This window comes from Delphinus delphis, chromosome 19, assembly GCF_949987515.2.
Source record: "Delphinus delphis chromosome 19, mDelDel1.2, whole genome shotgun sequence".
NCBI classification, from domain to species: Eukaryota; Metazoa; Chordata; class Mammalia; order Artiodactyla; family Delphinidae; genus Delphinus; species Delphinus delphis.
In genome coordinates this window covers 13,104,763-13,128,952 of record NC_082701.1, presented here as the reverse complement: position 1 = coordinate 13,128,952, position 24,190 = coordinate 13,104,763, and the positions used below count along the sequence as shown (strand labels likewise).

General features: G+C 50.8%; 1 protein-coding gene across 1 annotated transcript in view; it reads left to right on the top strand.

The window, feature by feature from the left end:
• The first annotated feature begins 11,281 nt into the window (after positions 1-11,281).
• Positions 11,282-24,190, top strand: part of RAB40B (RAB40B, member RAS oncogene family) — a 28,775-nt gene continuing 15,866 nt past the window's right edge. Inside the window, exon 1 of the mRNA XM_059998405.1 lies at positions 11,282-11,581. Within this exon, the coding sequence (XP_059854388.1) occupies positions 11,440-11,581 (142 nt within the window). The 5' untranslated portion in view covers positions 11,282-11,439. The remainder of the gene's footprint in view (positions 11,582-24,190) is intronic.

Below are 24,190 nucleotides of genomic sequence, written 5' to 3'. Positions count from 1 at the left end.
GAGCTTCCCCTTCTTCCGAGGCCGGGCTTACTTGCCACGGGAGAGCCAGGATTGCTCCACTTGGTGTAACTCCGGAATTATTGTGAAGGAGAACCTGGCTTACATTTCAAGAGCTTCCACCTTGGCCCCCAATATATTTCTTATCCAAAGTCTCTCTCCTTGACAACAGAGGAGGGTTCCAGGTCCTCCAAACACCAAGTTTGAGTGTAGGAGCTGTGGGCAGCTCTGGGCCAGAGAGCCAGGACTGGGAGGGGGCAGAGGGGAGCCCCAAGTGTCCCCTCCATGCCTCCACCGGGTGGGCCTGATGTGAACGGTCCTGAGAATGATGACGATGGGCTATTGTCTTGTAGGAGCCGAGAGGGGCAGTGCAGAAGCAGGAGCCTGGCCCGGAGGCGGCCAGAGAGGGACACAAGCCTCTGGAGGCCCAAGCACACCTGGGCCTGGAGGTATGGCAGCGGGCGGAGGGGCGGGGCCGCTCTGGGACGGGGCGGGGCGGAAGCCTAGGCAAAGCAGTGGGTGCACGGGGTATGATCAGGGAGTGGGCGGGGGCAGGTCAGTGGGCGGGGCTTCGAACATTTGCGTGGGCGGAGCGAAGCTCTGACTCAAAACCTACATTAAATGGATTTTGTCTCTGTGGCTCTGGAACTTTCTGGGGGCATCCGTGAGGTTACAGCTTTACCTAAAATAGGGTTTCTTTCTACAGCGTAAGAACAACTGGCACCTTGGCTGTGAATTCTTGGTGAGTCATCATCAAATATATACCCAGTGTGAATCTGTGCTCAGCTGTTAGTTTCTATTTACTTCTTGACAGCAGGGGAGAGAAGTAAGAGTTAACTGGTGTGTGCAAGTGCCTGGCTTTGGGGAAAATACGGTCAGTCCCTTTTTAGTTCCTCAGTCTATTTTTATTTGAGCATCAGAGAAAGAAACTTGAGAAATACTTTTCCATAGTCAATGGCATAAAATGGCTTAAAAAGATTCCTTGCATATCACCAGGCAACGGCAGACATTCCTTCTCTCCTCCATCTTCCATAGTAGGGGACACCCCACAATGGTCTTCTGGGCCAGAGGCCACTGCACAATGCCACACGGATGCAGCACAAACTTCATAATGAGCTCTGTGCTTCAGAAATGATACCAGTGTCTGGCAGTTCCTCAAGCACTCATGATACTTACTATATGACCCAGCAATTCCACTACTACCTGTGTACCCAAAAGAAATGAAAACACACGTCCACACAGAAACTTGTACAAAAATGTTCACAGCAGCATTATTTACAACAGCCAGAAGGTGGAAAAGCCTAAATGTCCATCAGCTGAGGAATGGATGAACAATATGTGGTCCATCGGTACAATGGAATACTATTCAGTCTTAAAGAGGCAGGAAATTCTGACACATGCTACAACATGGGTGAACATTGAAGACGCCCTAGGTGAAATAATTTAGTCACAAAAAGATAAATACTGTATGATTCCATATGCGATCCCTACAGTAGTCAAATTCATAGAGGCAGAAAGTAGATTGGTGGGTGCCAGGGGCTGGGGGGAGCAGAATGGGAAGATGTTGCTTAATGAGGACAGAGTTTCTGTTTTGTTGTTTTTTTTAATATATCTTACAAGTATGTGTTGTATTTCTTTTTTAAATTAATTTATTTACTTTTTGGCTGCGTTGGGTCTTTGTTGCTGTGTGCGGGCTTTCTCTAGTTGTGGCAAACAGGGGCTACTTTTCGTTGTGATGTGCGGGCTTCTCTGCGGTGGCTTCTCTTGTTGCAGAGCATGGGCTTCTAGGCGCACGGGCTTCAGTAGCTGCGGTTCGTGGGCTCTAGAGCGCAGGCTCAGTAGTTGTGGCGCGTGGGCTTAGTTGCTCCACAGCATGCGGGATCTTCCCGGACCAGGGCTCGAACCCATGTCCCCTGTATTGGCAGGTGGATTCTTAACCACTGCACCACCAGGGAAGTCCGAGAGTCTCTGTTTTACAAGATGACAAAATTCTGGAGATGGATGGTGATGATGGCTGCATAACAATGTGAATGTGCTTAATGCCACTGAACTGTACACTTAAAAATGGATAAAATGGTAAATTGCATGTTATGTATATTTTAGCATACTTTAAAAAGGAAAACAAAACAAAACCAGGTCTAGGCTGCCACACTGACCAGCTCCAGCAATGGAAGCCACAGGCAGGACCTCTGGCCATGAAGGTCTCCCTGAGCCCTTGTTTCCTTGGTGTCAGCAGGAATGACACCCCCACTTCTCAAAGTGGGCCAATCACAGACACCCTGAGACTCCCTCACTGTCCACCGGCCACAGGCCTGGACACTCTGGATCCTCGCTTCCAAGTCCTGATGACCTCCCAACCTGTGGCGCCTCCTCTCTGCCCCATGCAGAGCCACGGGCAGACCTTCCTCCTCTCTCTCCCGGAGTCACTGCTCAGCATCAGGGAATGCACAGCACAGTCCCACCACAAAGGCAATCTGAACCCAAGGGTCAAGAGTGCCTAGGTTCAGACACCCTGCTCTAGACCCCAAGACCATTTGAGGGCCCTGGAAAAGGCCAGCTGAGGTACAGCAGGCACACACCTCCCAATCTAGGCTGTCTGGTAGGCAGAGCTCCCCACTCTGAAACTTGTTCCTGCTCTGGGTGGGCCCAGGGCCCCTCACCACAATGGGACCTGTTGTGGACTGAATGTTTGTGTTCCCCCAAATCCATATGTTGAAGCCCTAACGCCCCCCCCCCCCACACTGTGAAGGTATTTGGAGGTTAGTTAAGGTATTTGGAGATATTTGGGGTATTTGGGAGGTAACTAGGGTTAGATAAGGTCATGAGTTTGGGGTCTCTTGATGGGATTAGTGCCCTTCCAAGACAGACACCTGAGAGTTTGCTACTCTGTCCATTGTATGAGGACACAACCAGAGGCAGCTGTCTACAAGCCAGGAAGAGGGTTCTCACCAGGAACCAAGTCAGCCAGCATCTTTATTATGGACTTCTAGTTCCTTAATGGCAAGAAATAAATTTCTGTCATTTAAGCCCCCCAGCCTGTGGTGTTTTGTCATGGCAGCTCCAGCTGGTGAAGACATACACTTCGGCACACAAGTGGTCCTGTTGGGGGTCTCATGGTCCTATGTGTTTGTGCACTTGCACAAGTCATATACATTTACCCACAACTGGCTGAGAGCACCACGGCTTTCCACTCTGACGACTATCTTGTCACCTGCTCCTTGTGCCGGGGAAGTGCCCGTGGGGTGTTTGGGGGATCTGCCCTTGGGCGGGAGTTGGGTTTCCTGGAAGATGTTTACGTGGATCTCAGTCACTTCTGAGGTTGAGGGAGTCACCACCAGCCCTGGACTGGCTTGGAAACATGCCCACAACCCATGTTAAATCTGCCAGGGCAAAGTGAGTATGCAGGGCCAGGCTGGCCTCTGATAGGATGTGCTGGGGCCTTAACTCTGGAAGTGTGGAGGGGAAACAAGTCTGTGAGGGCTGTAACTGAGGGGGTGCAGCTTGGGATAACTTGGCTTTCTTAGACTGCTGGACAATGGGAAGCCCTCTTCTGTAAGGAACACTTGCTGACCAGCATCTGGTTACCAACACCGTGTGTTTCTCATGGGAACCATGTGCCTTGGGCCTCATCAGAATGCCTGGGTGTATGGGGCGCATCTGTAGTAGTCCTACAGACAAGTGTTCACACATCCCAACCCATTGGGCCTCCTCTGGGGACCTGACAGCCTACGTTTGGACAGAGTCTGGTGGTTTCAGGGAAAAAAAGGCATGACAAAAATCTTTCTTCTTCCTGGAGAAAACATCATGAGACCCGCACACAAAGAGACAATTGCAGGTTATGCAGACAAAAAGTTAAAATAAACTAGGCAGACACAGTTGTTGCCCTGTGCGTGTGGGTGGCAGCATCCAGGACCCTCTGCCTGGGGACGGCAGTGGGGAGTGCTGGGGTGGGCAAACCCAATGTCCTCCATACCCCCCCCAGGTCCCCAGTGGAACTGAGCCCAAGTGTCTCAATAGTCATGAAATGCAAGTAGCTGCAGATGTCGCCAATGTACAGCACAGAGGTGGGTGTGAACCCCAAAGGACATGGCTGCTGTCAGTGTTCTGACCTCACCCAAGTCCCCTGTCCCTGTAGGCTTGAGCTCTGCCCCACCCCATCATCCTCTAATGGGGGCTGACCACAGAGTGGCTGATAAAATAAAAACAGCCCATATACATCACAGTTCTCCTCAAACCAAGTGAATACTGCTGTATATTGGTACTTTTTTTAAAAAATTATTTATTTGTTTATTTAGTTATTTTATTTTTGCCTGCATTGGGTCTTCGTTTCTGCATGCAGGCTTTCTCTAGTTGCAGCAAGCAGGGGCTACTCTTCCTTGCAGTGCGTGGGCTTCTCATTGCAGTGGCTTCTCTTGTTGCAGAGCACGAGCTCTAGGCTCTCAGGCTTCAGTAGTTGTGCCACGTGGGCTCAATAGTTGTGGCTCACGGGCTCTAGAGCACAGGGTCAGTAGTTGTGGTGCACGGGCTTAGTTGCTCCGTGGCATGTGGGATCTTCCCAGACCAGGGCTCAAACCAGTGTCCCCTGCATTGGCAGGCAGATTCTTAACCACTGTGCCACCAGGGAAGTCCCTATATTGGTACTTTTTATCCAACTGGGAAGGAAAATGAGATGATATGGAAGAGAAAGTAGGCATTTGCACAAAGGAGTTTAAAGAGAGGGAAGATTTTTTCTTTTTTTTTTTTTGACCATGCCATTCGGCTTGCGGGATCTTAGTTCCCGGACCAGGGATGGATCCCGTGCCCTCTGCAGTGACTGCGGGGAGTCCTAACAACTGGACTGCCAGGGAATTCCCAAGATCTTTTAAAATGTTTAACTTTTCTTGCAAATATTTCATAGTCTTGAGTACCGTAAAAAGGCAAGTTTACTTGTAAAACCAGACGTATCCTATTGAATACTTCTTTTGGTTTTGTTTTGCTTAATTTTTTTGATAATTTGTTTTGGGTTTTTTTTTTTTTTTTTTTTTTTTTGCGGTACGCGGGCCTCTCACTGTTGTGGCCTCTCCCGTTGAGGAGCACAGGCTCCAGACGCGCAGGCTCAGCGGCCATGGCTCACGGAACCAGCCGCTCCTGCGGGATCCTCCCAGACCGGGGCACGATCCCGTGTCCCCTGTATCGGCAGGCGGACTCTCAACCACTGCGCCACCAGGGAAGCCCCTCGGTTTTTTTTTTTAACGTTTATTTTCATTTATTTGGCTGTGCCGGTCTTAGTTGCAGCACGCAGGATGTTTGTTGCTGTGTGTGGGATCTTTGTTGCGGCATGCGGGAGCTAGTTCCCTGACCAGGGATTGAACCCTGGCCCCCTGCATTGGGAGTGCGGAGTCTTAACCACTGCACCATGAGGGAAGTCCCCTATTGAATACTCCTAAAGTTTAGGGTCTGCTGAGTTTTTGAAACAATCTTTCTGGCTCTGACATTTCTAAATATATTTTCCTAAATCCCTCTGTGTGTCATGTGGAGATTTTAATGCAAAAATTGGAGATGACTCGTTGAAACGTCAGGAAGCACAAATGTGTGTGAGCATTCACTTAAAAGCACAAGGTTGAGGGTAAAGTTTCACACAAAAGAAGCTGTTTGTTTTCTTCCTCTGGCTTTCTGGACAAATAGATTTTCTCTGAAAAATGTTTTTCAGGCTTTTGGGTTGAGTAGGGTTATTTTCTGTAAGTCAAGAGGGGAAGAAGTGGTGGGTTTGGCACAGGATGAGAATGTTCTTTTTCAATAAACAGCATACTTTTTTTTCCTTCTGCAGAGCACCTGGCTGGCCCGCCTCTTGGAGGAGCTGGGCTACAGTGCATCCCATGTTGCTCCCCGCTGCTCCCTGGTGCCCAGTGGGAGGCTGGGTCTTCTCACCGCAGCCAAGGGTGCATGGTAATCCCCAGCTCCTGTTCATTTGGACTCTGTGCTCAGAGTAAAACAGGGGAGATGGGGGGGCGGAGGGCCGGCTGCAGGTCCCTCCTGCATTCACTGCCTTGGGTCCCAGTCGGCCTCTCTGGCCTCTGCTCTGGATCTCAGGATTGTGATGACCCAGGGCGGTCAGGATGAAGGGACCGCTTCTTTCAGGTGTCTAACGGACATGAGACCAACTACACCCTTTCTGCAGCCAACGCACACACTCCCGTCCTCAGCAGCCCGGCCTGGCTGGGGAGGCTTCTCACTGAGACACCACATGCAAGCAAGAGCTGGGCAAAGGGGTGTGGGTCCTCTTCTGAGAGAGCCCACCACTTGCCTTAAGTCCAAGTCCTCATGCAGCCCCAGTGTTTGTGAGATGCAGAGCGGCCCCCTCTGCATGGAGGGGACACAAGGCTCTACCCTGACATGCAGTCTAGGGCAGGGTGACAAGCGCCACGGGTGGGACTCTGGGACAGGGTGAGAGCGTCCAGGGACCCAGGCTTGGGGCAACTGGCTTCCAAAAGGTCCCACTGTCACGCTCTCAATGGCTGGGGAGACATGGAAGATGCTGTTTCCAACTCACTGAGCACTTCGGGCCTCACTCTGTGTCAGGAACCTGCCTTCTCCCCTAGGTATAATCACATTTTCAAATCCTTAGAAACATTATTCTCACATAAATGGGAGGTGAACACGTGACAAGGTTTCATTTAGCTCATTAATGAGGGATCTGGAAAGACAAAAGCTGGCTTGAAAAGTGTCAACTTTAATAATAGCCAGTTATTTTACCAGCAAAAGCCAGTTTATTTGGGAATAGGCAGAGAAATTGCAAGTCGGAAAACGGAGGCTACCGTGTACCAGAGGCAAATCCAGAGCACAAGGAAGGGAACTCGCTTTTATAGGAGAAGGGGAGTGGAGCGGGAAGGGGGCTGTGATAACCAGAGTCCATTGGAGGAGCTGGGAGTCCAAAGTATGAAGGTTTCCCATTGGTTGGTCTGTGAAGGCCTCTGATTGGCTGGGCTGTCTGGGCGGAGAGATTTCTTCCTCTTGCTGGATAGTAAGTAGAGGCAGCTGTGCTTCCTGTTAGGAGTCAGGCTCGCGTACCAGGCGTGAGAGCTCCCCCACAGGCCTTCCCAGACTCCAGCTGTGGCTGAGGTTTCCACAGTTAATTCCACAAAAGCATTTAAAACCCCACCTTATGCAGTCAGTGGGAGAAGGAATGCCAAAACAGGACCAATGAGTTAGATACCAAGCTGGTTAATGCCCTATAGGACGGTGAAAACTTAGCTGCTAGGCAGGAAAACAAGACTGCAAGTGAACCTCTCACCTTTCTGTTATGCCAAGGCAGTGTGGATAGGGAGTCAAAGTTCATTTCCAGGAGAACCGGTGACTCTCGAGTAGTTCTCTGGAAAAAGCTTGGCCTTTTCCCCGTCCTGTGGATAGTTGGCACTGCTTGAGGAGATGACGGGTGTGCAATGGATCGTTTTAATTAAACAGGATATCCAGGAGCAGCCCCAATGCAGGTCAGGAGGGCTTCCTGGGGGGCGGTGTCACCGTGGGCGCTGAGCTACTGGGAAGGCGCAAGTGCGCGTGAAGCAGAGGGTTGAAGTGGCATCACGTATTCCGGAAATGCTTTATTTGGTGTCCCCAGCAAAGCGTCAGAGATGAGCCGAGCACGGAGCTGAGCCTGCAGGCAGCCGCCTGAGCACGGTGGCGGGGCAGGCCAGGGAGCGCAGCTCTTCAAGGAGGGACGAGGTCAGCTGTGTGGGTGGTACCGTCACCTGCTCAGTGGAACTGCAGTTAGGGTGGAGGTGTGAGGGGGTCAGGTGAGGGCCAGGTCAAGGTCAGGTCAGGGTTGGGTGAAGTTCAGGGTAGGATCAGATGAGGGTAAGGGGCAGATAATGGTCGGGTGGGGGTGAGGTGATGCAAGGAGTCAGAGTGTGAGGGGGTCGCATGGATGGGCAGAGAGGACACCCACTAACCCTGGAAGAATTCTGAAAAAGAAAAATGATGCCCTGCCCCAAAGGAAAACGCTACAACTAGATACTGCGCGTATTACTGAGGCTTATTTTAACTTCCAGCAACAGAACATCCATCTGCAGGTGGCTACGGCCATGAAACTGCTCGTCACATGACAAGAGGAGGGCCATAGCAGGAGGGCCACAGGTGAGACTTCATGATGCCCTCGTGGTCACAAGCTGCGGCTGTCACACCCCTGACAAAAACATACAGAAGTTGAGAAGGGACTTGCTCCCTGGTGCCCCTTTTTTGAAGGCCCCAGCAGACACCCCTCATGTTCCTTTGCTAAAGTCACATGATAGGCCACACCTACACTGGTTAGAGCCAGGAGACAGGCAGGCTCAGATCAGTGATGTTCAAGTATGGTCCGTGGACTCCCTCATGGTCATATGGGGTTAGGGCCCACCTTAATGACGTCATCTTGATTATATCTGCAAAGACCCTATTTCCAAATAAGGTCAAATTCACAGGTAACAGGGACAGGACTTCAGTACATCTTTTTGGGATAACCCCCATCATGTAGTATATGGTGAACATGTGTCTCCAGTTTTCCACTACAGTATTACATTCAAGGCTGAGCAGGATAGCTTTTAGCATCAGGATAAACAATGCATGTTATTTAGAAATACAGAAAGAAGCTTGAAGCAGCTAATGAAATTGGGATGGCATGCCATGACGCCATTCTGGCCACTCTACACCACTGGTGGATCTTTGACATCTTGTAGTTACAGGGTTCGTTCTATCTCCACTTGAAAGAGATCAAGTGTTTGATGAAGGGGGCTTTTCCTGATTTTTGAAGAAGGAAGACTATGGCCTCAAAAAACTGTTTTTCTTAAGAGCAGCTGGAGGCCTGGTGCTGTATTAACAAAAACCAACTGTAGGAGTTTTGTGGGGTTTTTTTAATTTAGTTTTATTTTTTATTGACGTATGGTTGATTTACAATGTTGTGCCAATCTCCAACTGTAAGGAGTTTGATTTCAATGAATTCTTTAGGATTTCTGGAGCCTTGACCAGGGTGGTGTGTTGTAGAAAAGCACAAATGACAGTCAAGGATCCAGTAAAGGGCCAGCTGCCCCTCCAGCCTCCTTGAACAACAGCACAATGGCCTCTCCCCTGTCCTCCAAAGTGTGTCTATACTGCTTCACCTTCTGATTACATCTTATCCATGGAGAAGCATCTCTTTTTTTTGGGGCTGCTTTGCGTCTTTGTTGCTGCACGTGGGCTTTAGTTGCGGCGAGCGGGGGCTACTCTTCTTTGCGGTGCACGGGCTTCTCATTGCGGCGGCTTCTCTTGTTGTGGAGCACAGGTTCTAGAGCGCAGGCTCAGTAGTTGTGGCGCACGGGCTTAGTTGCTCTGCGGCATGCGGGATCTTCCCAGACCAGGGCTCAAACCCCGTCCCCTGCATTAGCAGGCGGATTCTTAACCACTGCGCCACCAGGGAAGCCCATGGAGAAGCATCTTTAAATGATCCTGTCTGCCCTTCTGTTTTACTTGAATTGTTCCCAGTCAGTGCCTGGGCTAGCAGGGGCTGTGGGCATTTACTTTGGCCTGACCTTTGGAGCAGCCCCAGGACAAGGGGAGATGTTCAGGGAGCAGATTTCAGCCTGGCCACAGGGAGTAATTTTCCAATGGTCAGAGGTAGATGGGACTGGAAGTCTGGCCTTGAATTGGCAGATGGGCAAGTGGCAGCCATATTCCTCCACTTTCTGCCTGAACTTTTATTGAAATTTGGGGGGCAGAGGTCAGTGTCTCACCATGGAACCATCCCCCAGGAGGCTGGGAGCTCCTGTGGTGGGAACCCTTCTCCTTTTGGCTTGTGAAATAAACACCTCTGGTGGAGACACTCCAGGCACTGTTGGGTGGGCCTTATTTTATCCTAAGGCAGGAATATGGAAATCCATATGTGGATATAATCCTCTTAGGTAGTTACTTTTATTTGGGAGGTCCAGCAGAAGGAGGTATCCTGCTTAACTAGGTAATGGTTAAGTGGCTCTCAGCTGATTGGGACCATGGAGTCAAGAGTTGGAGATGGGAAGAAATTCCTCTGAGCTTTTTGGTTTCGTTTTTGCAAGGGTAGGATTGGGGACAAAATTCCACCTCCTGCATATTTTTCCAGTGTCCACTTTCCATTCTTTTATCTTAGGCTTTTTTTTTAAATAGTGGCTTCACCAGTACATAAACCAACTAATCAATCAATAAGCAATAGGTGTTGTAAACTAAACTAGCATTCCAAAGTAAACCCGTTTTTAGGTCCAAAGAAGTGCAAATGACAACGATAAAAATCTTAAACAATTGCTTTTGTAATTCTTCTTCCTTTATCTCTCCTCTGCCCCCACCCCCCAAGAGGGGCCTAAAGCAGTTCCCTGCCCACGAGCAGAGGGCTCTCTCCAACGTTGGGTGGAGGGATGGCATGGGAGAGGCTAGGGCCGCGGGCCTCCCAGCCGCTGGACGCCAGTTCTTCAGCGAGCCTCACGATGAAGCCCCCAGGGTGGCGTCTCCGGACAGTGAGCGCCACCACGCCGGCGCGCGCCGCGTGCAGCTGCCTGGATTCCGCGCGTAAACGATCGCGCACCTAGTCAGACACCCAGCGCAGAAGACAGGCCCCTGCCTGGCGCCCACTGCTCCCTAGACCCGGAGAGAAGCCTGGGAGCTGGAGGGTCCCCACCTGGTCCTCTACCCCAGCACCTGCAGACACTTGCACGGACGCACACACAAGCACTTGCAAACGTACACAGGAAGAGGTGCGCAGACGCATGCACACACGCACACAGAGACACGCGGATGCGCACATAGACACACACGAACACGTGCACGCGTTCACACAAGCACACTCACCCATCACTCTGCGTGGTGCCGTGGGAGTACCCGTGGGAGAGACCGCGAGCCTGGGCTCGCCTGGGACACGGGTCCTCGACACCAGGCGACCTGGACCGGGTCTCCTGCCGCTCGTCTGCGACCGGAACCGGCCCTTGCGACGCCCCCACCCGGACCAACGTAGTCTCCGGGTGAGTGGGCGGCGAGCCCCAGCACCCAGCCAGTCGGCCCACTCGGGAGCGTGAACACCGACCCGCCCCTGATAGCCCCTCCCCGCCCCTCCCCTGGCTCCGCCCCACCTCGCCTCCGGACCTCCATTGGCTGTGGCAGTAGCATCGCCGTCCTCTGCCCCGCCCCGGCCCCGCCTTCCATCTACCATTGGCGGCAGAGGCCGTAAGTTCCCGGGAGGGGCGGGTGGGGAAAGGCCTGGAGGCGGAGACGAAAGCGAGATGGACGGGCAGCCAGCCAGTGAGCACGCTCAGCCGCCCTAGCAACTGCGGCCAGCCAATGGCTGGGCAGAGCGGGGCTGCGAGCTGTCAGGCATCAGGGACCGCGGGGCCAGCAGCCCTCCAAGGACTGCGGGGCCAGCGCGGCGCTGGTCTGCCCTGCCGCCGCCTCTGAGCTGTCCCGCGGGCCGGGCATGAGCGCGGGCGCCGGTGCGGCAAGATGAGCACTGGGGGCAGCCCGGTTCGCGCCTATGATTTCCTGCTCAAGTTCCTGCTGGTGGGCGATAGCGACGTGGGCAAGGGCGAGATCCTGGCGAGCCTGCAGGACGGTGCGGCCGAGTCCCCGTACGGTCACCCCGCGGGTGAGCACCGGGCCGGGAAGGAGTCGGGGTGGAGCGCGCGGGGACCTGGCAGGAGAGGGGCGCAGGTCCGGGAGCGAGGCCGGGGAGGACAGTGGAGGAGTCGGGGGAGCGCGCGGGGGCTGAGGAGGAGAGGGGACGCGGGCCCGGGGAGCGGAGCCGAAGACGGGAGCAAGGGAGGCCGGGGAAGCCGGGGAGGCGCGGGGTCCCGGAGGGGAGCGCTCGGCGGGCCAGGGGAGCGCTCGGCTGGCCAGGGGAACGCGGGTCGCGGGGCCTGGGAGAGAAAACGAGGTCGCGGAGGCGCGGGGAGGAGAGGCGGTGGAACGCGCGGGGACCGGGGAAGAGAGGGGACGCGGACCCGGGGAAGGGAGCGCCGGGCTCAGGGCTGTCCAGGCTCTGCCTGGATCCCGCCCGCACTACGCGGGCAGCCCAGGCTGCACCCCCTGCCCAACCCCGGACGTGGGGGACCCAGGCAGCTCATGGGGGTGGGGCTGGGACAGGCGCACGCAGCGCGTGCGGCGGGAGCGAGCGGCTGGATAGGGCGCTGGGGTCCTCCCGATCTGGGGGTGACGGCTAGGCGGAGGAGAGCGTGCCGCCATGCAGCCCGGGTTTGGGGAGAGGGGGTTGCAGGGCTGCTCCGGGCTGCCCCGCAGGGAGGCCGTACTTGTGCGCGACTAGTTTGGAAAGCACGCGTGGAGGGTACGGCGCTGGCGCGAGGGGACAGGAGCGTGGGATCGGAGCGCAGCGGGTGCAGGCTCCCAGGTGGTGGCTCTGCTCGTGGGTCGGTTGGAAGGGGAGGGAGAGAAGGCGCAGAGAACAAGTCTTGAGGCTTCTCCAAGGTGACGTGTAGAGGGGCTCCTTGCGCTGATAAACAGGCCTGGGAGGGCAAGGAACCCAAGTGACCCTAGGGAGCGTGACCTGGGGCGCAGGAAGGGAAGCACCGACAGAGAGTGCAGGAGAGTGGGTTCCAGGGTGAGGGGAAGCCAGAGCGCCCAGAGGGCAGCCGGCAGGGGGTCCCCGAAGTTTGTAGTTTGAGAGCAGCAGCCCTTGAGAGGGAGTGGACATTAAGAGGAAAAGAAGCGGGGCGAAGAGGAGAGTGTGTGGGCAGGAACTTGGGCCAGGAGGTGGGAGGACAACCAGGTGTCCTGCGGTCCCACAGGTCTTTACCCACCACAGGCTGCTTGGATGGTGCAGAATGAGTGGCTGTGGAAGGAAACCTTTGAGCTGTCATCTCAGGGGTGGGAGCCACATTTCCAACAGACGCTGCTGCTCCTGGGCTTGCAGTCTGGTTCCTGGGGAGCCGAAAAGGGCAGCCCAGGGACTGGAGTCTTAATGTTCAAGCCAGCCTGGGGGTGCTTCCTGTCCTGATCAGGCAGGGTAGGATTGAGAAGACAGTGGGTGGCAAACTGAGTTGGGAAAGGTTCGAGATGGGGGGCATGAGCTGATGGTGAAAACCTGGATCCATCCTCACACTGCAGTGCATAGTAAGATTCCTCCCCAGTCCTATGAAAATGCAGATTCTGATTCTAGAACCATGTCGTCCAAGATGATGCCATTAACCACATGTGTGGCTTTTTACATTTAAAGCACGCGTAGTTAAAATGAAATACAATTAAAAGTGTGCATTAGCCACATTTTAAGTGCTGGGCAGCCACTTGTGAGACGGCAGAGTTCTGCTGGACAGCGCAGCGCTGGGTTTCAACGGGGTGGGAGGTGGGGACTGTGTCTGTTTCCTACACGGCTGTGTCCTCTGGGCCTGGGGCTCAGTGAATGGATGGGCCAGAGGTGGAGTAACAAAACATTCAGCAAATAAAGCGCTGTGTATGTTTGGGGGAACAGGCTGTGGAACGTTTTCTGTTCTGTAGTAGGTGAACAGTGCAGGGGCAAATAGGAGGAATGTAGACAGATGTTTATAAAAGGAGGTCCTTCTGGCTGGTGTGAGCAGAGGCTTGGTGCTTCTGCTTCATTACTTTCGTTCTATGTGCTGAACCAAGACTGCTAACAACTAGTTAGCGCTTTCTTCCCAAGGTTTTTCCTTGACACAGAGGGAGGATTTAGGCTAAAAAGACACTTTCCACGAAAGGTTTTGTTATCAGCTTGGCTTGAGACACTGCGGAAAAGACCCGGTATGATAGATGTGCCCTATGTGGGTTTTTGATTTACGGAAAGATTCTTCTTGGATTAAGAAAAGAGATTATGAAAAATTGTAAGAAATTGGAATCATCATCATTATTATTTTAAAGATACGTTTCACTTTGAAACAATGTGCATGCTTCTGGCGGGAAAGGTGAGGGCATTTCAGTCTCACGACCCATCCCCCTCCACCCGCCGCCTGAGTTTTCGGCCTGTGCTGTTATATTCACGTTGCCCAGGTTCCTAACACCCAATTCTGTATCGTAGCTACAGTGCCCACAGTTGCTCAGTGTTAATTCAACATTTCAGAGAACTCTGTGCTCACCGATAGTCCTTTTATTTTGCTGTCTAATTAGCTAATTTCATTTTCAATCATTTTTCAGGAAGGGCTCGTGAGTATTACCTGCGCATTTTCATGTCTGACAGTGTCTGTCCATTGACTCTTATCTTTGAACAATATCTTGGTTGGGTGTAATATTCTTAGCTTCTGTTTTCTTTCCCTCAACCCTTTGTAAGCATTGCTCCACAGCCCTCTGCCATTGGATGTGGGGAAGCTTGAAGTCAGCTGATTTTTTTTCCCATGTAGGTGATTTGCATTTTCTTCATGAATTTCTGACGGATTCCTTCTTCTTGCTTCATTTCATGAGCTTAACCAGACCATGTCTCAGAGCTGAATGCTTCATTTTGAACTCCTGGTACACTGAGTACTCTTTCAATTTGCATATTTCTTTTTTAATTTGAGGGAAATTTATTTTATGTCCTTAAAACATCTTCTGTTACATTTATTGGTGTTTCTATTTCAGGGACACCAGTTATATTAGTTTCCTGTGGCTGCTGGACAAATTGCCACAAACTTAGTGTCTGGAAACAACACAAATTTATTCTCTTCCAGTTCTGGGGGTAGGTAGTCAACACAGTCTCATAGGCTAAAATCAAGGTCGGCAGGCCTGCGTTCCTTTCTGGACGTGCTAGGGGTGAGTCTGTTTTCCTGCCTTTTCCAGCTTCTGGAATCCGCCTGTGTCTCTTGGCTTGTGGGTCCTCCCCCACCTTCAGAGCCAGCAGATGTCTCCCATCTCCTCATTCTGATGTAGACTCTCTGCCTCCCACTCCACTTTTAAGAACCCTTGTGATCACATTGGGGCCGATGGGTGATCCAGGATAATCTCTGTAATTTAAGGTCACCTGACTAGCAAACTTTGTTTTTGAATTTTATTTTATTTATTTTTTTATACAGCAGGTTCTTACTACTTATCTATTTTATACATATTAGTGTATATATGTCAATCCCAATCTCCCAATTCATCCCTGACTAGCAAACTTAATTCCCCTTTTCCATGTAACCTAACATATCCACAAATTCTGGGGATTAGGACACAGATCTCTTTGGGTGGGCCATTACTCTGCCTACTACACTGATTATTCTTACGTTGGGCTGTTTTTATCTGTCCTCCATTCATGTCTTCTAAGTGCCTTGTTCTTTTTGTCTTTCTCTCTGCATTTCTGTGGTACTCTCAAGTCTTTCCTATTTATTGGTAATTTTTATTTTAGCAAACTGTTTCTAGCTGTTCTAACTTATTTGTTAATTCAGTATTGATATCCTTTTGGTGTCTAATTTTTCCTTACTTTTACAATTTTCCTTTTTTTCAATTTTTAAAGAATTCTTTAAAAATTCATTAGATTAAAAACTCTCCTTTGGGGCTTCCCTGGTGGCGCAGTGGTTGAGAGTCCGCCTGCCGATGCAGGGGACACGGGTTCGTGCCCCGGTCTGGGAGGATCCCACATGCCACGGAGCAGCTGGGCCCGTGAGCCATGGCTACTGAGCCTGCGTGTCCGAAGCCTGTGCTCCTCGCAACGGGAGAGGCCACAACAGTGAGAGGCCCGCGTACCGCAAAAACAAACAAACAAAAACTCTCCTTTGAACTCTTATTTTACCAACAGCATGTTTTTATTAGGTTGTTCCATTGCATGAAGTAACTGGGATGAATTTCCTTCTGCTCCTGGGGTCATATTTCCTTTTAAGTTAGGTTCTATCTCTTTTCCCTTCCTTTTTAAACTTTTTATGGAGGTATGATTTACATATAGGTAAGTGTACCTATTATAATTGCATAGCTCAGTGAATTTTCACAAAGCTAACACGCCCATGCAACCAGTACCCAGGAAGCACAACACCAACAGGCCCCTGGGCCCCCAGCCCTCCCCCAGCCATGACACCCTGCAGCGTCACCACTGGCCTGGCTTCTGACAACATGGGCCACTTTTGTCTCGTCCATTCTGTGTAAAAGTGAGAGCTGTAATGTGACTGCTTCTCTTGCTCCTGTTGTGTGAGACTCTCCTGGGTTGTGTATGGCTGTGGAAGGTTTATGATATCCCTGGTGTGAACGTACTGCGATCTGTTTATTTACCCATCATGCTGGGGTTGGCATTTCTGTGGTTTCCAGTTTCCGGCTGTTGTGATTCGTCCTGCTGTGAACATTCCCACTGTGCGTCTTTAGAGTATAAAAGATGCGTTTCTGTCAGAATAGACCTAAACCTCGGATGGCCGAGTATTATGGTATGCATATGTTTAACTTAAGAAGATACTCCAAAATTGTTTTCAGTTTACGCTCTCACTGCAAAGATCAGGAGTTCTGTTTGCCCACATCCACATCAACGTTTGGTTCTTGCTGTTTTGTATTCTAGCTGTTCTGGAAAGTATAGTGTAGTTGAATTTGCATTTTTCTGATGACTAATGAGATTGAACACCTTTGTCCATTTTTCATAGGTTGAATTTATTTTACTGGTCAGTATTTTACTGGTCTGGAAAGTATAGTGTAGTGAATTTGCATTTTTCTGATGACTAATGAGATTGAACACCTTTGTCCATTTTTCATTAGGTTGAGTTTATTTTACTGGTCAGTAGGAGTGTTTGAAAAATGTATTCTGGCTGTGAATCCCTTGTCAGAAATACGTATTGTGAGTATCTACGCTTGTCTGTGTTGCCTTTCACCCCATTAATAGTATTTCTAAGAACAGAAGCCCTTCATTTTAACACAGTCCAAGTAAATGATGGGTGTTCATGGCAGGGACTCTGGGTGTGTTGAACAAGTCTCTGCCTGTCCCAGGGTGGGGCTGTCCCCTGAGGCTCCACCGTCTTACCTCTGATGTTGGTGGCTGCCATCCCGCTGGGATGAGGGATGGCGGGAGGGGTCAAGACACATTTTTTGCCAAGTAGATATGCAGTGGGAGACCCCCTTTCCCAGCATTGCTCTGTCACCCTTGTCCCAGCCCAAGGACCACACAGCCTCCCACCTGCATGCTTTCTCCTTTGCAGGTGGGTCTGCCCAGTGCTTGCAGGTGGCGCTGCTGCATTTCCCTGCGTCTTGCTCACACCCAGGCAGATCCGCCTGCACGTATTCTGTGCTCTGACAGAGTCTGGTGAGGCCTGGCTTCTCCAAGCTGGACCTTTTGTTTTCCTCTCAGCCTACTCATGGAGGGAGGGGCCCTTGGGTTCCTGACCCTGTCCTGTAACCTGAGCTCCGGGAGGAGCAGGAGGGGGAGTGTGGGCTGCGTAGACCCCTTGCCAGGTGGTCCATTGCCCAGGGAGCTGTCCTCCCCTCCCACGGGTGACGTGCACACTCCTGGTCCTGCCGGGCCCCTGCTGGCCCCGGAGCCTCACTTCTGTCCAGTGGGTTGGTGCCCAGTCCCGCCTCCTCTCCCCTCGAAAGTCCTGCTCCAGGCAGAAGTGGAAAGAAGGCGTCATGGATGGACCTAGAGTCTGGCATACAGAGTGAAGTAAGTCAGAAAGAGAAAAACAAATACCGTATGCTAATGCATATATATATGGATCTAAAAAAAAGGTACTGATGAACCTAGTTGCAGGGCAGGAATAAAGATGTAGACATAGAGAATGGACTTGAGGACATGGGGTGGGAGGGGGAAGCTGGGGTGAAGTGAGAGTAGCATCGAGTATATACACTGCTGAATGTAAAGTAGTTAGCTAGTGGGAAGCAGCAGCACAGCACAGGGAGATCAGCTCGGTACTTCACGATGTAAAAAAGAAAAAAAAGAAAGGAAAGAAAGAAACCCTCAGCAGCTGGGCTCTGCCTTCTGTTAATCCTGGGTCTCCCCTGGGCTCCATCTGGGGTGTTCCCGGCACCAGGTCCATACCCTTTCCTTCCCTGATTGCCGAGTTTCTACATTTTGTTCATTTCATTAGTGATGGGAGAGGAAAGTGGATCAAACTGACACCAAAGGCTGCAATCTCTCGCCTCCTAGTTTTTTTCCCAGCAGGAGACTCACTGTTTCCCCGACTACTCTCTTTTGGCTATTTCTCCAGCTTCCTTTTCCCAGCAGGAAGATCCCATCTTTCTTTCTCAGTTTCATTTTTGCCAAGAGATAAAAATAATAACACCCACTTATTGAGAGTATAGAAGAATCATCTCGTGAGACAGGTTATTTGTCCTTTCTCTTTACCTTTGACAGTCTTTCCACCAGGAGATTCACGCACTCTCCCGCTGCCTTCTAGTTGCTGCAGGCAGCTTAAAGCTACTCTGCCAGTTTCCTGGGCAACCACTTTAAGATTCAAAACACGATTTATAAAGTCATCACTTTCAAGTTTGAACTGAGAGTCGAGTCGTGTTTTATCCTACTTCTTCTTGGTGTAACTCCTTCACCTCCCTCGGTACCACTTGTGAGCACTCAATAAATTTAATGCGTTGGGTTTTTTAAATTATGTCATAAATACTTCCATGTATTTGAAAATGATAAAATTGCATTTATATCAGATTTTCTCTTTAAAAGCCCTTGAATCAGCCCTACTTCCCCTGTGTCCTGTGGGGTCTCCTTTCTGCGGTGGTGACGGTCCCTTTAGTCTCACCTCTAACCCCTGCAGCCCCCAGCCCAAGGCGAACCTGATGTCAGGGGACAGGCAGGGAGGGACTCAGAACCGGCCAGCCCAGGTTCCTCCCAGACAGAGACTCAGCTACTGGGGCCAGAGGCCCACCCACCACCCCTTGTGTCCTCTGTCACTGGCACAGGACGCCTGAGTGGCTGCAGGGTGAGCACGGCTGGGCAGGCACAGCCCCGAGGTCCTGCCTGGGTCCTGCCAAGCTGCACCTGCTCACTCCTTGCTGGCCCAGGAGCTCAGGTTCGATGTGGCTGGTTGTGTGGGGTGAAGAGAAGCAGCAAGGCATGGGGAAGTGGCTGGTGTGTCACCAAGCATTTGCAGGCTGTGGGTTTACTTCACATTAAGAGATTGTTTTGGACCTTTGTTTCAGACTTTCCAGGCTTCTTTAGCTTCATTGGCTACAGAGAGTGAATTGTGTATAAGCAAAAGCAGAAGAGCTGCAGCACCCGAGGGGTTTGGACCTAAAAATATCCGTTATGTAGATTTTGTCAGATCCACAAACAAGACAATTGAAAGGGGTCCTGATATAAGATAATAGCTTCAGTGACAACTTCAGGGTTTACCTTCTTCAGAAGTGGGCTTGCCTCCTCGGAGGCCTCAACCAAATTCCCCACTTGACCTGGTTGCCTTCCCCCTCCTTCTCTCCAGGACCAAGATTGCCTGTCCACCCACCCGTTTGCGGGGCCTCCAGGGGCTCCTGAACCTGGTCTGACTGCGCCGCTCTGGCTTAAGATGCCTCCAGCATTTCATCAGTCTGCTAATATGAACAACTTGTCTTTTTAGGTGGTCTTAGTTTTGCCACAGCATGCTTTGCCTTTTGGGGACTTCCTAATGGTAATCAATTACATTTCTGAGAATTTGGCCCCGTGGTTTGTATTTTCTTAAGTGGTTTTGGCATTCCAGGTCTTAACCTCTTTTTAACATGTTGCAAAGTCTAGAATCTGGTACCCAGGTGCCTGTCACCTTCAGGCTGCTGTGGGGACTTCTGACTTGAGTGCGACAGACCTGGGATTTTGGTTAATGGGACCTTACAGCGTGACTTGTTTTCTAAGACTTGGCGGGTAGAGAGAGAGATCGGCATGCTTCTAGAATCAAGAGATGGAAAACGTCAGGGCCCCCAGTCTTCGAAGGTACCTGTCCTGGCATCTGTGCTGTGCCCGGCAGCCGATCACAGCAGTTCCGGCCCCAGGACTCTGTGCCTGGCTTCTTAATCTTTCTCCGGATGCCGGCCTTTCCCACCCGAAACCACCTGCTGCTGGCCATCTCTTGGGAGACTGTGCCATAAAGCTGTTGATCCTGGGGTTTCCTCAGCCAAAGTGACACTCAGGCTGTTTCTCTGTTTATATGAGTTGTGTATTCCAACCTCTTGAAGCTAATAATTAATGGATTACCCTCCCCTAAATGTGACTCAGCTGAGTTTACTCATGAATTTGAATCTTATGGTGACTGGCATTTTGTTTGATTAAAAATAAAAGCAAAAAAAGTTTACAGAAGTAGAATCGTAACTACACATATTAAACTCTAGTTGACCCTGATATGTAAGGTTAAAAGTTATTATCTTAACAGGAAAAATAAATTGATAAGTGTGAAGAATATTAAATTCTCTCTCAGGTGGAGGAACTCCATCTGGAAGTAAAATCTAGAAGGTAGACCACTGCTGAGTGGCCATGGTGTCCTGTTGGCCTGGTGTCTGAGAGGCAAAAGCCCACGTTGTCAGACCTGCGGGGCCCTGAGCTTCTGTCTGGAGCACCGTCCGGAGCACAGGGAGCACAGGGGGCCGTGGGGGGAGGAGGTATGTTGCTGTTGATGGTGCATCGTTTCCTAGGGCTGCTCTCACAACTATCACAAACTGGGGCGGCAGTGGGGGATGGCCTAAAACAACGGAAACGCACACTCTCCCCATCCTGGAGGTCAGAGGTCCGAAATCAAGGTGTCAGCAGGGCTGCCCTCCCCCCCGCCCCCGCCAAGACTCCCGGGGAAGATCTGTCCTTGAGCCTTCCAGCTCAGGTGTTGCTGGTACCCTTGCCGTCCCTTGGCTTGTGGCAGTATCCCCTCAATCTCTGCTTCTCCCTGTTTGCCTCCAAATCCTTATCAAGACAGTCCTGGATGGGGGGCCACCCTCACTCAGTGTGACCTCAGCTTGATGACATCTGCAAAGACTATTTCCAAAAAAGTTTCCATTCATAGGTTCCGTGTGGACATGGATTTTGGGGGACACTATTCAACCCAGTACAGGTAGTGACACTCCCAAGATGGACAGTTTCCTTCTCCTGAGGAAGAGCTGGGACCCAGGCCCCAGTGGGAGCCCCTCTTCTCACAGCCTCAGGCCTGGAACCCCTCGCCCCTGTCGGCCCTTTGCCCCATTGGCTGGGCCCTGGGGCAGGAATGGCACCCCTGCCTTGCAGACCACCCATCTGTCCTCGGCTCTGTGGTCTGCCCTTGAGAAGGTCGTGGAGTGGCTCCCACAGCGTGTGGGCTGGCTTCTGCACTTGGTACGAGCCTCTAAGATCCCTCTGTGTTGTGCACAATTTCACCTTTTCTTCCTCCTGAGCGGGTGGACAGACCACAGCGGGCTGTCCAACCATCCCTGGAGGGATGTCTGGGTGCTTCCCAGTCTTTGGCAATCTGTGAGTAAAGCTGATATAAACAGTTGCATACGCGTTTTGTGTGAACTTGGTAAATATCTAGGAGTGGAATTGCTGGGTCATATGACGTGTATGTTTAACTTTATTAGAAACTGCCAAACCAGGGACTTCCCTGGTGGTCCAGTGGGTAAGACTCTGTGTTCCCAATGCAGGGGGCCCGGGTTCAATACCTGGTCGAGGAAATAGATCCCGCATTCGTGCTGCAACTAAAGAAGTCCACATCCCACAACTAAAGATGCTGCATGATGCAGCTAAGAGCCATTGCAGCCTAAATAAATAAATAGTAGATAAATAAATATTTAAAAAAAGTAAAAAGAAGCTGCCAAACTGTTTCCAAATTGACCCGACCATTTTTCATTCCCACCCACAGCCTATGAAGGGTACAGTTGTTCTGTGTCCTCACCAGCACTTGGTATTGTCAGTATTTTTTAATTTTGTTTTTCTCGGTATTAGCCATTTTAATAGGTGTGCAGTGATCTCTCATTGTAATTTTAATTTGCATTTCCTAACAACTAATGAGGTTGAACATCTTTTCCTGTGCTCATTTGCCATCTTTGTGGTATTCTCTTTGGTGAGTGTCTTTCAACTCTTTTGCCCATTAAAATTTTTTTTTTTTTTTTGCGGTACGCGGGCCTCTCACTGTTGTGGCCTCTCCCGTTGCGGAGCACAGGCTCCAGACGCGCAGGCTCAACGGCCATGGCTCACGGGCCCAGCCGCTCCGCGGCACGTGGGATCTTCCCGGACCAGCACGTGGGATCTTCCCGGACCGGGGCACGAACCCGTGTACCCCGCATCGGCAGGCGGACTCTTAACCAGGGCGCCACCAGGGAAGCCCCCCCAATTTTTTTAAGTTGCTTGTTTTCTTATTACCTAGTCTTGAGGATGTTTAAATATATTCTAGATCCAAGTCCTTTATTCGAAATGTGTTTTTGTTTTTGTTTTGCGGTACGCGGGCCTCTCACTGCTGTGGCCTCTCCCGTTGCGGAGCACAGGCTCCGGACGCGCAGGCTCAGCGGCCATGGCTCACGGGCCCAGCCGCTCCGCGGCATGTGGGATCCTCCCGGACCGGGGCACGAACCCGTGTCCTCTGCATCGGCAGGCAGACTCTCAACCACTGTGCCACCAGGGAAGCCCTAGAAATGTGTTTTGCAAATATTTTCTCCCAGTCCGTGGGTTTTCTTTCCATTTTATTAAGTATCTTTCAAAGAGCAGATGTTTTTAATTTTGAAGAAGTCCAATTTATCAATTTATTCTTTTATAGACCATGTTTTTGGTGTTGTATATAAGAAATCATTGCCGAACCCTTTGCCTAAGGTTACAAAGATTTTCTTTTGTGTTTTCTTATAGAAGTTTTAGTTTTTCGTTTATGACTGTGACCCATTTTGAGTTAATTTCTTTTTTATTATTTATTTATTTATTTATTTATTTAGGCTGCTCTGGGTCTTAATTGCAGCTTGCGGGATCTTTGCTGCGGCATGTGGGCTCTTAATTGCAGCATGCAAACTCTTAGTTGTGGCATGCTTGAGGGATCTAGTTCCCCAACCAGGGATCGAACCTGGGCCCCCTGTATTGGGAGCATGGAGTTTTACCCACTGGACCACCAGGGAAGTCCCTGAGTTAATTTCTTTTTTGAAAAAATATTTATTTATTTATGCCTGCGTTGTGTTTTCGTTGCTGCGCGAGGGATTTCTCTAGTTGCGGTGAGCGGGGGCTACTCTTCATTGCAGTGTGAGGGCTTCTCATTGCAGTGGCTTCTCTTGTTAGGGAGCACGGGCTCTAGGAGCATGGGCTTCAGTAGTTGTGGCTCATGGGCTTTAGAGTGCAGGCTCAGTAGCTGTGGCGCACAGGCTTAGTTGCTCCTGTGGCATGTGGGATCTTCCCAGACCAGGGCTCAAACCCGTGTCCCCTGCATCGGCAGGCAGATCTTAACCACTGCGCCACCAGGGAAGTCCTCCCTGAGTTAATTTCTTATATAACATGAGGTATGGACTGAGGTTCACTACTTTTGCGTAGGGATGCCCAGATGTTACAGCACCATTTTTAAAAGTGTATGCTTTCTCTATTGCACTGATTTGTACCTTTGTCAAAAATCACTTGGCCAGGGACTTCCCTGGTGGTCCAGTGGTAAAGAATCCACCTTCCAATGCAGGGGACGCAGGTTCGATCCCTGGTCAGGGAACTAGGATCCCACATGCCACAGGGCAACTAGGCCCACACACCACAGCTACTGAGCTCGCGTGCCTCAACTAGAGAGGCCGTGTGCCACAAACTGCAGAGCCCATGCTCTCTGGAACCCGCCCCACAACTACAGAGCCCACCCGCCCTGGAGGCTGCGTACCACAACTAGAGAAAAGAAAAACCACATGCCACAACTAGGGAGAAGCCCTCGCGCTGCAACAAAGAGCCCACATGCCACAACTAAAGATCCTGCATGCCGCAACAAAGACCCCACGTGCTGCAACTAAGACCCGACACAGCCAAAAATAAACAAGTAAATAAATAATCTTTAAAAAAAAAACAACAACAAAAATCAATTGGCCAGGGCTTCCCTGGTGGCGCAGTGGTTGAGAGTCCACCTGCCGATGCAGGGGACACGGGTTCGTGCCCCGGTCCGGGAGGATCCCACATGCCGCGGAGCGGCTAGGCCCGTGAGCCATGGCTGCTGAGCCTGCGCGTCCGGAGCCTGTGCTCCGCAACGGGAGAGGCCACAGCAGTAAGAGGCCCGTGTACAGAAAAAAAAAAAAAAAATCAATTGGCCATATTTGTGTGGTTTTATTTCTCATCTCAGTTCTGTTCCATTTTTCTGTTGTGTATTCTTATGCCAGTATCACACTGTCTTGACTACTTTAAATATATAGTAAGTCTTGAAATTGGGTAATGTGAGTGCTCCAACTTTGTTCCTTTTGTTCAAAAAAATTTTTTTTTAATTTTATTTATTTATTTTTGGCT